This window comes from Hypoxylon fragiforme (assembly GCF_022984875.1).
Source record: "Hypoxylon fragiforme strain CBS 206.31 chromosome Unknown GGS25scaffold_4, whole genome shotgun sequence".
NCBI classification, from domain to species: Eukaryota; Fungi; Ascomycota; class Sordariomycetes; order Xylariales; family Hypoxylaceae; genus Hypoxylon; species Hypoxylon fragiforme.
Window position 1 is genome coordinate 2,660,466 of NW_026054759.1, and position 14,028 is coordinate 2,674,493.

The 14,028-nt window shown below is 45.9% G+C and overlaps 1 protein-coding gene across 1 annotated transcript; it reads right to left on the reverse strand.

Annotated features, from left to right (window-relative positions):
* Window positions 1–8,530: 8,530 nt before the first annotated feature.
* GGS25DRAFT_244157 (uncharacterized protein) lies at window positions 8,531–10,148 on the reverse strand. Its single transcript, XM_049257141.1, has one exon. It carries the CDS (start codon window positions 9,789–9,791, stop codon window positions 8,568–8,570), a length of 1,224 nt encoding a protein of 407 aa, XP_049118029.1. The 5' UTR covers window positions 9,792–10,148; the 3' UTR covers window positions 8,531–8,567.
* Window positions 10,149–14,028: the final 3,880 nt, after the last annotated feature.

The window sequence follows — 14,028 nt, forward strand, 5'->3', positions numbered from 1 at the left end:
TAAATATCACAAAGCTTCCACTTATGTACCTAGGTGCGGGCTGTGCATGGACATATATCCCTATGTATGGCACTGGTTCTACCCAAGAGAAGTTCTACAGGACCAAGTTAACTTGAGTGTAGATGTAGGTGTAAGGAGTTTATCATCGAGGCTATCACTGTGGGAGACCGTATCTTCACCAAGGAAACATGTTGTAACAGTATCAAACGAGTTAAAGTCTTTAGGCAACTTGTGAGATTTGCGTCCAGCTGTAAGAAGTGTCTAAACTCTAGAGATAAAAGATAAATGGCGGCGATGGCTCATAGCATATCATATAATAATAGCACGGTGGAAAGAAGCACATTCTTGTTAAACTCAACAGGAAATTCTCACGGCTTGTGAATTTCATATGAGGCCTAGCTGGTGGAAAACATAAGGAATGTGACGAGTTGATGTACGGGCCATCTCGATAGGTGATCTATCACTTGCGCATGGCACCTATCGATTCCTCTAAGATCAAGTATTGCTATTCATATGTCAATGTAGCAGTACCTATACAGGCACTGGGATGCACGTGGTTGGTGTTTAAAAGATAGGTATTCGATTGTCTTTCCAGACTAAAATGCGCCATATACTGCTACGAGGCATAACCCCTTTTAGCTACCTGAGAGCAGTTCAGATGCTCGACCCTTATCAAGTAGGCAGTCGTTTTAAACAGAATTAGTTTCTGTCTAGCACGTATCAAACTCGCCAGTCATACGCCCCCTATCGGCCCCGAATCTACGGGACGGAGCGGCACGGGGGTCCGAGAGAAAAGCCACCTGAGACTCGTAGCACCAGCGTTCGAGTCGGGCCGGGGCCGCCACCTACCTACCGTGGTACATACATGTATCTCCCCATTTCTCACGTACATCAACAACACGTGTTACGGTACATGCATGCACGTGTATCTAGGTACATATACTACGCACCCAAGTATTAGGTAGCTGTCTAGGCATGTATATCGGTCTGTACCTACTACATACTAATCTGCAAGTTGCAGGATAATCCTTCCTTCCCGCCCGAACTAGTTTTCAGCTTTGGATATCATGCGGTTGCAGTATTAAGGTTGTTTGCCTATACCAGCCTGTCTGTCTGTCTGCCTATACCAGAACTCCATAACTTGATACCTACTGATAGCTCATTGGCTTCCAAGTTCCAACAACCTGACCTGGGTAGGTAGTTACCGAAATCAGTAACAACGGGTACATGCGCGGGGAGGGGGGGGGGATAAATACCTGAACTACCGTCACACTTACCACCACCACCACCTGCATGTTTCTCTCGTAAGCAAAGCCGGCGTCGACGTGGAATATGTAAAGGGGCTAGCTACCACATGTGCAGACAATGCACCTATCTATGTACCTACCCCATAGTATGTTACAGTATGTACCAAACAAACCTTTGTGTCCTGCCGTGCTGTAGCACCGTCCGTAGCAAGATAGGTACTTATATAAGGCTACATACGACAGGTACCTACCAATTTTTGAGATCACACAGCATATCGTATATACGACGTCAACACAAATCTTGTTACCTAAGCCCACCCAGGACATAGGTGCCTACATATCTGCCTACCAATCTACCTAACCTAGGTACTTAAGGACATACCTAACAAAGGCAAGCAAGCACACCGAGCAACTCTACTTTGCTGTTACCTATGCATTTTTTTCCCTGGCCCCTTCCCGGTCCCGCGTCCTCGTCCCGGGTGAGGCTGCCAGTATCCTGTTGGAGTTGGAGAGAGGTTATATAAGGGGGGGTGGGTGGGAGAGGGGAAGTGCTAGGTGAGGTATGCCCTGACTGGCGCGATAAGTGAATTCCGCCCGAAAGCCAATATTGGGAGCTTGTCATACCCACCGTTTCGGTAAAGAATGCCCTCTACCTACCTACCTGCCTGCTTACATACCCTGTCTACCTAGGTATGTATGTACAGTATGTGTGTAGTAGGTAAGTATCTATCTACATGCCGCAGCACACACGAATGCACGATACGGCTCTATGGGCTTGGGAGTCTTTGGCGACAATATGGCTAGCTGACTTGAGGGGGGGCTAGGACACATGAGAGCTAGGAGGTAGGTAGGTATATCTGATCACCACCTTGCATAGGTGAGCCAGGTCGGGTAGACAGACAACGTGGGCTGCTGGGGGGGTTTCTGGGGAAAGCGACGAAGTACATTGGGATCGACCGTCCACATACGTACATACCTAGATACCTGAGGTTAGGTGACGAGCAATACATCAATTGATCCTCACTCCTGATGATGCTGCTGCTGCTGTGTTTGGATGCAGACCGTGCAGGTGTGATGCCACAGAGCGGTTACTATTGGCTCAGGAAGTCCTGTTCGTCCGTTTTCAGGCACTGTGGGTATGACTTGCATAGCCGCTGGTGTACCCCGAGATAGATAGATAGATGGGTGTTCGAGAAGGATATCGGCAGGAGGGACTCTAACCACATATGTTGATTTGGATATATGGATGCATAGGTACTATGTAGGTAGGTAGGAAGGTAGGTAGTCAATCGATGTACGATGGTTCTGGCTACCTGCCTACTACGGGCGATATTGCTACTCACCACCAACCTTCCATCGAAGCCCTATGCAGACAAGGTTATATATTAGGTAAAGCCTCACGTACGTAATGCACGAATTGACTCGTGGAAAGAAACCCAGCGCCCAATGACGGATTACTTCAGTTACCAGGTAGGTAGGTTACCTATACATACTAGCAATTACCTAGGTCATCACATCTGTATTCAAGACAAGACGATCTATGGTACCCGACGGCTTCGTGCAGCGCGTGCCAATTCACCGAACGATTCCCATCTATCAAAGCCGGGCTTAGTATAGTATCTTATTCCCATTCCCACGGTACAGACTCCCCCTTCCCCCCCGGATGAGGTTTAGACCGAGAATGGAGGTAAGGGGGGAAGAGGAAACAGAAGAAAGGGATGGATGGATGTTGGTGGAGAGGTTCACCCACGGCGTCCGTCCAACACCCGGAAAGAGGGGAAAGGCCGGCCGCATATGCCCGCTGCGTGCTGCGTGCTAAGCCTTACGAGAGACGAGGAGACGCAAACTATGTACCTAGGTTAGCGTGTGTTTGCCTATAGATGTTCGTCCGGCCCTTCTCGTGATGATACCACAATTGATCAGAATCATCCCCGGCCACGCCGCGACGTGTAAGAGGTGATTCGTCGGATTGGCTCATGATATGTATAGAAAAAAAAAGATATAGATAGATATAACCTATGTAACCTAGGCATCCATGTGGGCCTGTATGTATGTATGTATGTACGAGCCTACTTCGATTCCTCTAGTGCGAGACTGTCTGTGTATGTGCCACAGGTAAAAGAAGAGACAACCATGTCATTCTCAGCCGTAGGTAGGTAGCACCGCTAGGTCTCCCGATGATACTATTTTCGGGTCGTGCGCAAAGAATGCAACACCACTTATGCTCCTCATGTATGCACTGCGCGCGCGCAAAACCAAAAAAAAAAAAAAAAAAAAGGAACCCCACGCTTACGCACGAGCCTGACTGACTTGAATTATTATACATGTCTGCCTACTACCACGTACATAGTAGTATATTGCATTGGGTCATACTTGCTAGCCTGATTCTAAATCCAAAGTTGGTGGTAAAGTAAAGCCTCAGCACGCTCAGAATTGTCTTGCATGAGAAACCTATTTCCTGATTGGAGATGCAGGCGCCTCAGCCCATGTGTGATGGGGGAAACAGGAGCCTTTTGATAAGAAAGAAGGCTGATTGGATTACCCTAGGTCGGATGGCTGGCTGGCTGGCTGGCTGACTAGGTACCTAGATATCTTAGGGCTGGGGGTGGATTGACAGTAGGTAGAAATAAAGAAGGAAAATTTCTGGTGTGATCAGATCACATCAGCATAGCATTTGTCGCAAATAATCACAGGGATGATGGACCAACTGCCGCGACAGACGCGGCTGATTCGAGATGAAGAACTGATGAATGAGGGGAGAGAGAAAGAGGTATGTTGGTTCCAAACTTGGCAATTTTTCCTTCCCTCAAGTACTGCATAGTAGGTAGTTACATGATTCGTAATTACGATAGTTACGACATCGTGTTATGCCATCCCATCCATCGTATCGTATTTCAGGGGCCGGCCCGCTGGTGTAGGTAATAAATAGCCTGGAGGAGTAACTATCTGACAAACATGATTCGCAACAAACGAGACCCAACATGCTATGTACGGCACAATTCAACAAAATACGCACCTGAACCAACCGATCGATCCCGCCTATACGATTTGTAGTAGTTTCCGATAGGTTGCGGTGAAGCTATCTATCTATGCAAGGTACTCAAGTTGGCTCACGTTGTTGGCTCCATTCTCATGATGTTTTTTTTTTGGCTTTCAATACAAGATATTAAACGAATTGCCTATGTAGTGAACAAAAATAAAATAAAACAATTGATTGATAGTGGTAACTACTATTAACGTATGTGCCCGATCCAATCTTGCCCATGCCAGGGATATTTAGACATGTTTCTACATATGTAGGTCTAGAACATAGCTCAATGTAGATGTACATCGGTCTCAGATGAGGAGATTTGTATAACATGTGTGATTCTGAATACACCCCCCTCCCCCGTCTCTCTCTCCAATTCATACATCAGGGACACCAGCCACGCTTACATGAGGGTGATTAGTATGATGCTATACTCAATTGCTTGATTGGAACGAATTGTCTTTCCAGCGTGTATAGTCTGCATAGCTCGTGTGTAAATACACATAAGCCTAACACGCTATATTTGATATCCTGTCTGCCTGCCTGCCTCCCTAGTACAATACCGTCGAAGGGAAAGGGATGATGACAGAAAAAAACAAACATAGAAAGACAAAAAAAAACATCCATGGACAAAGGAATCTTTTCCCTGTCGCTCTTCGCGTGGCAGTGGATTCATTCATGTACTGCAACCTACCGAAGCGGCGAAGGGATTCTAAAGCCCGCCCGCGCTTCCACCCCTTCCCCCTTTCCCTTGTAGCCGTAGACCATCAATCATCTACATACGTACTAGGCATGTTCCAAATCCAGAAGGGGGGGGGCTTACATACAGTCCAGCTTGCAGGGAGGGGCCTTTGCTTTTTTGGCCCTTTCAACGACAATACCACCTTATACCAAATACACACGCAACACCTACATACATAACCTAACGGCCAAAGCAGCGGTGTCGTCTCGGGCGGATCCCCCGTTGGCACCCTACCTACACTAAGTAGGTCCTGGCATCTCCTTTTTTTTACCCTCATCGTACATGTATGTACTAGGTACGTAAGTAGGTGCCTAACACACACATGGCAACCTTGGAGAAACATATGGCTATGACGTCCAGGACAATCAATTCTCAGCTTTGCGACTCGAATGGTTTTGCAAAACTTGGTGGTGGTGGTGGCCTGTCAATAGAGTGAGGTGAGGGAAAAAAAAAAGGAGGGGTAGGGACGAATGAAAGACACAATGGCCCGCCAGTTCGAAATGGCCCTCGTGATGCTACACTGCTTTCTGTATTGTACATACGAATATGCATACGAAATGCATGCCTACATACATACACTAGGTTGGTATAACTATAGGGCATCATACAATTGCAATTGATTCCGTGACTGACTGACGATGCTAGACATACGGCGGGGAGTAAGTAGTCTAATCTTGGGTCTTGGTGCCGTACCTAATAGCACCTACATACTATTGCATGTAGTAACTCTATCATGTACCTACCTGCCTACCAACCTAGGCGGTCTTGCAGATGGCGCACGGAACACGGATGAGCTGGGCTGGCTGTCGGAGAAGGGACATGGGTTGATTCCAAGTGATTCAATCGCTAAAGTAGCCTGTAAGAGGCCCCCCCCCCCCTTGACCTGACGAAAAAAAAAGCCACCTTGCGCGGCCCAATGTTGTGGCCAATTCTTTTTTTTCTTGGAGATGGAGGGCCCTGTAACCCTATCATGGAGCCCTAACGCGAGATGTTGTGTTGTGTTGTGTAAATTGGTGTGTACATAAGCAAGTTTGTTTGGACTAACAATGAGAGACAATCAATAGCAAAATATTTTGATCGTGACCATGTAACTTGATACAGAGGTTGGCCTCGAGAGACGCGAGCACATACAGTACTTGTCAGATCTCGATTGTGATTGTGATTGTGTACCTGATAACTATGCCACCAAGCTACTGAATACTACATACTACCTACTACTACAAACCTAACCAATCTATGTAAAATCCAACCATTCCCATATAACACAAAAAGTCCCTTCCCCATCGTCCATTGTCCTTCCTCGCGACCCTTCTCGTGTTCGTGTGTGTTGTGTAAAATACCAGTACCAGGACTCCCAGTACCCGGAACCGTGTGGCTTACCTACCTACCTACCTACCTACCTAGGCAAGCAGGCATGAAAGCCAATTTCGGCCAAATACATACCTACCTACCCCCCGCCGGCACACACAAAATTAAAAACAGTTGAAAAAAACAAAACAAAAAGAAAAAAAAAGAAAAAAAAAGATGAAATTGCCAAGAAGGGAAAAAGGGGGAAAATAAATAAATAGAAATTCAAAGGAATGGAATCTTAGCATGGTTATTATTGCTATTATTACCATGACGCCATGGGAATTAACGGGCTGACAATGTAATATGTACTACGCCGTAGGTGAGTGAGTGGTAACTAACTAACTACTTGGCATCCTTCCGGTTTTTTTCAGGTCCATCTTCTCCCCCTATCATTAGTTATTTAACTATAGGTTAGTGGGTGGATAGTTAACTAGACAATAGCGACAATAGCAATTACTATATATCCCTAATACCTAATATCCCAATTGCCGAAAAGGCATCCATGGCAATACAAAATGAGTCAACAACTTGACCCCATTCCCCCAGCATACAAGGATGAAATACAGGATTGCAGAACTATCAAGTCGCTAGGTAGGTAGGTAGATACCAAACCTTGGAATTGTGAAGTGCTATTAACCATTAACTATTTGACACTTTTGTTGAAAATATGTTGTTGTGAGACAAGCATGTTTGGTTTGTTGTAAGGGAAAATGGAGTGAGCCCGCCCTGGAGGGAGACAATTGTTACATACCTATGTTATTATGGAACTAGCCCTCCCCCCCTGGATTGTTGAGAACTTGAGTCATAAAAGCGCAAAGCACAATACATGACATGCCATGCCATGCCATACCTGCAAGAGAAGCATTTCCATTTGACTACATGTTTCAAAAAAAAAAAAAAAAAAAACAGTATCAGGTATTCCGACACATTGGCATCATAGGTAGTAACTATGTCATAAGTGTTTGCGAAAATGGCTGGTCGCAGACGTGTCCCCCCTCAAGTGGACTTACACTTACACCCTATGCCCTATGTATGCGCGTAGAATAGGTTCGGTAGCTAGCATGCGCACATATTAGATGAATAACAGATGAACACCTCTCACCAAGTATGTCGTAAGGCAAGAAGCAGATCGGGGACATGCAGGAACACACCACCACTAGCACCAACAATTGCAAACATATCAGGATGTTAGTTCACGCATAATATTAGCACACGATTAAGAATGCGTCGCAGAAATGCCTAGTTACTCACTTAGGTTAATTCACATAGATGATCAATGGAGACAAGTTTGGAGACAGATTTAGGAGGAGTAGAATGATACTATTGTTTCTTCCTGAGATTTGAGCTACTACTAAAGATAAAAGAAAATAAATAATGAAGGAAAGGGGTATCTTCCAGCCAGCCAGTACAACCCGAACCCGATCTCGTGATACGCATGAGATCTTCTATAAAATGCGTCCTGTCGAAACAATAAAATCAATATGCCACCATGTCTGACATAACGCCCGCTGATGCTTGCGCAAGGTGCTAACTGGCGAAGCAAATACAACCCGGCTGGCTAACTAACGAATCCATCGCCAATATCAAAAGACAATAACCATTAAACTCTTTGTGTCTAAGGCTGAGCAATAGTTCAGCCCGATGTAAAATTCCCATCAACAGTTACCATAAAACTGTTGACCACGTAAATAAAAATCAAGTATCCTTCTTCCAAAAAAACAAGACCAACTTTTGAGTTTCCGAATAACGTCCCAGAAAGGGTATATCGCTCGTATCCTCGTCAACTGCTTGCGCGGTGAGCCTGTTGTGCAATATAGTCACGCACTCTTCCTCTCTCTTCGTCTGGGGTATCTCGAAAAACGAAAGATGAGACAGGAAAATCCAGGCCCTTCTCCATTCGATGCATGCAACGTTGCCCTGCGGCGAGTGTAATAAAACAGATGAAAGAAATCCTGAACGGAGAGATCCTGGTATCAATGTGGCACTCCGGAAATACGACCCAAGCAGGAAATCAGCTTCTAGTGATACACGATGGCAGCGCCATCCATCATTTTCTTCCAATCGGTCGTGTGTGTAGGTGTAGGTGTGTGTCTGCGGGTGGTAGTGGTAGTAGTAGTATAAAATAGTAGTGGTCCATCCGTGGAAATCCATGGGGACCAATGAGGATAAACAACTTGGAAAGAAATAAAAATCCATCCATTTATTGCTTGGGCCTCTTAAGGATGTCCTCACAGTTTGCATCGAATCGCAAATTCCAAAGGCGGACTGCCTGCATGAATCCCTCGGTACGCTCAAGCTCACGTTCGCGGCCAAAGATAGTCTTCACGAATTCTACGCCGGCGTTCTGTCCGAGGTGGGATGCCTCCTTTGCCTTGCTGGACCTTAGCATGGGCGCCTCGCACTTCTTTAGCAGAGCGCGGAGCTTATCGGTGAGGCGTTCACCAGATTCAATAAAGTCCTCAATCATTTCCTTGTTGGCAGTAGTTCTAACCTCTGGCACAACTTCCTCGGCGCGTTTTATTTTGCCCGAGAGTTGGATGAGGAGAACCCATAGTTCGCCGGCCACGTCCGATATGGGAGTGGCTGCGCCATGGAAGTGGACGGTCCAGTCATAGATCCACTTCCCCAAAGAGTTTGAGTCAAAGACACTCCCTAGTAGCATGATGGGTTCCTCAGCGGGATCCCAGTTCTTGAGAGAGTATCCAGGGGGGATACGATGCTTCTTTGCATCTGCTTCTGTAGCCTTTCTGGGCCCGCTAGGTGCAGGCTTCTTCTTGTGAGAGCTAGATGGGCGCGTGGTGGCGGGGCGCTGAATAGGTACAGCGGTAGCTGAAGGACGGCGGGTGTGGTGGCCAATCCTTGTGGCGGAGCGTGCGGGAGGCTCTTCGTAACGCGGGTAGTCGGCTCTCTCTTTCTCGTAAAACGACGACGGCATGCCCTGCGAACGGTAGTAGTGATCAGTGCCATGTCCCGGAGCAGCATAGAAAGAATCTCTGCGCTTGCGACTCTTGGACTCCGCAATCAACACGCATCTGACCCCATCAATCTCGAAGATCTCGTCCTCGTCGGAGTCCCCATGAGAGGCCCGATGGTATGAGAAGGAGCTCCGACGCTCGCGCCTGGGCATTTGATGCGACCCCATTGAGAAACTGTGCTTTCGCGAACTCACATTCGGGCTTGGGCCGGTGGCATATTCGCCGGTGCTCGTGTATCGGGGAGAGAAGGCGGTCGACGGCCGGTAATCGGGATAGCCGGTGCTTGCGTTGCGAACGTGAGAAGCTCGAGTAGCTGATCGCTGGGGGGTCTGAGCTGGGTAAAATGGGTAGTGACGTGGTGAAGGTGTTGGTGAGGGGCTATGTACGTCGTAAAAGTGACCCGCATCACCACCTCGAAGAGGTGTACCATAAGGTGACCCGTAACTCATCTTTCCTGCCTGTTGCGATGTCGTCGCGACGAAGCCGTGGGATGAAATTATCGTATATTATTGTTGCAAATGTCGTCGTGAAATCTGGTCGACCCCGAACACGACTCGACGGTGTATTTTGTATGATGCTTCAGTTTTTTGATTCTTTTCTCGGAATAATCAATGGCGCCTGTGTCGTGACGCTGGAGGAAGTGACACCTGTCACCTTGGTATGTGGTCGGTGGGAAGAGGAGAAGAAAGCCGTCTTCTTTGAGAGAACATGTCAAGATTTGGTGTTTATACCCCCGGGAGGATTGGGCATCAAAGTCGATAAAAAGTCGACTTTGGATGACGAAGGTGCTCGAAAAAGCTGGACCGTTCTAAAATCCAGAATGGAAAATCCGTTTGGAACGAATGTCAAATACTAATACTTTAGTATGCGTTGAACGATGAGTCAATAGGTAGGAAATGGCAAAAGCCAAACTGTGTAGAAAGAGGGTTTGAAGCGTCGGAGGTGGTTGGGCGGGAGTCGCCTCGTTTATTAATAACAGGGAATTTGGAGCAGAAAAAAAAAAATCCCAACGCAGTTGAAAGATTTTTTTTTTTCCTCCTTCGGGGGTGGAGGCTACAGGGGGGTTCCTAAAAATTGACTAGGACCCCCTTAGCCAATGCCTGATCCTAGCCTAAAGGCAAGGTACCTTGGCAAAGCTTTTGGGTACGTATTGATACGTACTCATGTACGGCATGGGCGTGTGCGAAGATAACCCAAGACTCCAAGACAGGGGTGGTGTAAGCCCAGCAAACGCTAGCACAGTACAATTCAAATGTGCCAAGGGTGTCTTAGGTATCCTGGTACCCCTAGTAAGTTACACTCAGCCACAACGTCCGAGGAGGATCCTTTCGCACTTTGTCTCTGTTTCGGTACCCAATCAGTGAGATATCTCATCACTGTGTAATTCCAGTGGCTCTTGAGTATCCTTTGAGCGTCCTTTTTCAGCTGTCCTTAACGTTTATCTTCTATTAAGGATTAGGGGATCAGCGTATAGTGTCAGCGTGTAGTGTAGCAGTAAATGAGGCCACGCTTCCTCAATATCGTCTTCTCGTATCGTGATGGCGATGGCTGGCGTATATTCTATGGTGTATATCTCTCGCCGCGTGGATCCTTCTTAGGCGGCGAACACGATTGCGACAACTTTTCGGTTTGAAAACAACCGAACATCCGCGTGTTTTTTTTTTCTTTCTTCGTAAAAAACAACCCCAAGTAAAAAATAAAAAAGGTGTGCCAATCCCTTGTCACTCAGTTGGCATATTTCAGGTAATTCGGAGACTTTCCATCAAAATTATCATAGTAAGGGTCATCGTATTAGCTACAAGTCCCGCAGTCCCTAGACAAAAACGGAAATCCAAAAGATTTTCCTTGTCTAGCAGAGCGATTTGGGTGAGGGTTGAATGACGATGCTCTGAGGATCCTGGGTCTTCCAGGGTTTCCGAGATTCGGTTACCTTTAGCGAAATTGGGATTATGGTTTCCCTACTCCAGTTTGCAATAGCGCATCGATTAATGGAATTGCTATCGGCTTCCAGCGACACGGGCCGTATTAAAAAGAACTTGGAAGAAATGCGAAAAATTTTCTCGACTTGGATCTAGGATTATCAATAATTTGTCGGGAAAAGAATGAAATTCCAGGGGTCCTAGTTCAATGATTGAGGCGCAATGGGGACCTTGCAATTGATAAAACCAGCGATATGTATCTGTTTCGGCCGCTTTGACGTTTCGCGCTTAATGAAATAGATCTCAGGGTTGGCTCAAGCTCTTTTGAGCCGCGCAAGCATAAGATAATCAAATTCCCGGGCTGGAAATGGCAAATGCCCCCCGGTACTTGGCGAAGGTGAATGAACTGTGGGAACAATAAGTAGACAGCTAATAGTCAAAACTGTGCGAGACGAGTTCGATAAATATTCGATCAGACGTGCAGATGTTCGAATATAGCGCTAGATGATGTTGTACATATATGTAAGCTTGCTGAGGAATATTTCGTATTTGTACAATCCGGCCACGGGTTTCCAACGGGTATCGGCAGAGTGCGGAGCGACGGTGTACGTGCTTGATCCGTTCTGTGCAGCGCTGGACCGAGATGCGCTGGTAGTAGGTATGGATGGTCCAAGCAGTGAGGGGAAATCAACGGATCCCTCCAGATGTCTGTCGTCAGATCATATAACCATAAATCAGTAAATCAAGGGGTCCCGACTTTTTGCGATTTCAGGTACGATATGATGCGATGTATGTACCGTAGGTATGAAGTGAGGAAGAAAGAAAGAGGAGCAAAGAATGTTTAAATGACGATAGCGAATGGGACCGGGGCAATCTGAGCAGGTATATGTAGGTCCAGATCTAAGAGAGAAAAGACCGATACCGTCGTGCATCTTTAGGAAGGCAATAGGCGAGGATGATAGGAAAGTAGTCAGTAGTAAGTAGTAGTTCCCGCGCGGGGAAAGTGGATGAATGCGGGTAGCGCCTAGACCATTGTGCATATGCATTCAAGTTACCTACCTGCCTACATACATACTACCTAGTATAGTAGTACCTAGTATGTAGTACATTAATTAAGTTTGTATGGATGTGTATAGTTTGGTACTTGTCTATAAACCGTTCTATACCTATTATTGAAAAGTACTACATAATATAATGCTAGTATAGTTAATGCAAGAAGAGAATGTGAATGTGATAATCCCCCACCTACTTGGATACCATTGAACTGTTTGACTAAAACTTTGCCTCGGTCTACTGAAGATGTGTTGCAAGGAGTGCCTTGGTATTGCTACAATTTTTTTATCAATAACCCCATATTCATTCATTTTCAATTGTAAGAACCTTATTAATATTAGTGGCCTACATTTATCCGAATTACATACCTAACCTAGGGTACTTAAAGTCTATAACATTTGAACTCAGTTGGTGTCTTAGGTATCTTCTATATTGAGTTACGTGTATCTATATATAGGCAGAGTGCCGCTTTCTCCCGCTCAGCCTTTCCTCGGCCTACTCTTTTTTTTTCTTTTTTTTTAAGATAGAAAAAAAAGGTGGCGTGGAATGTGATAAATGTGGTTGGGAAGGTTGTATGGATGTATGGAAAAGTCTTACACACCACTTGGCTTAGTAGAGTACCATCCGGCGCTTCTATCCTTGATATACCCAAAAAGGCGCAACCTTTATAGTCTTAAAGAAGAAGAAGTTATAGCATTAATAGGTATCCAAACTTGATGCGTCATCCGTTGGTTTGATATGGATTCGTCTAGCAAGATCATAGCTGAAGTTGATTCAAGGCAAGCCAATGAACCCCCTAACCGGCGATAGTTCGTTTGAAAGAGGGTCATCTGCACCCACCATGCCTTTCCATGCATGGTGCAGGGCGGGGAAAAGGTCAGGAAATAAGAGAAAAACGTGGGAGGTCGCAGCACACGGCCGTGATCCCCGTCCCTATTCCAATCAGTCTCTATTATAATATCATGTGCGATGACGATGGCAAGTAACAACGCTCTTATAGGCTAACTCTATTGTTCACCTCAGTAATCCGCATCTTCTATGCATCTTCATCTCTTCTTAATTAGATTCGGTGAATCATCCATTTAGCGCGCCGAAAACCATCTATCACAAGCAAACGACTACATACCTAGTCTACCTACTATACCTACAGTTATAGGTGCTATATAGTTACACAGTCCGGGATGTAAGTACCTACTTATCTACTGTTTAACTACCAGTTACTACCTAGGCAGGTATGTAGCCACCTAATGATAGTTATAACTAGATAAAGGCCTACTGAATATATTTATCTACCTACCTATTAGGTACTACTGAGGGTATGCCTACTATATGTATTACTACATCTGCATGCTTGGGTTCGTGCTAAAAAGAAAAAGAAAAAAAGAAATAGAAAAAGAGAAAAGAGATTTCCCGGGTAGGAAGCCCAGGTACGGATGCGCCGTAACCTCCTGATCATCCTCGAATTCGGCAATTCATTGGCGCTACAAAGGACTTTCAGCCTCCGTTTCACCACAATTGTCTGCTACTATGACCTGATCTATCACGCATACAGTAGGTTTCCGTTTCCTGATATTGCTTCTACTAGATTTTGTTTCGCTGTGATACGTCGCACAGCATCGAACTTCCTCGCACACCCTTCACCCTGTTTTCTTAGTCGAAGTCGAGTGGCTGGTCAATCAGTCAAATCAAGCAATCGAAAAGGCCAGTCTTACAG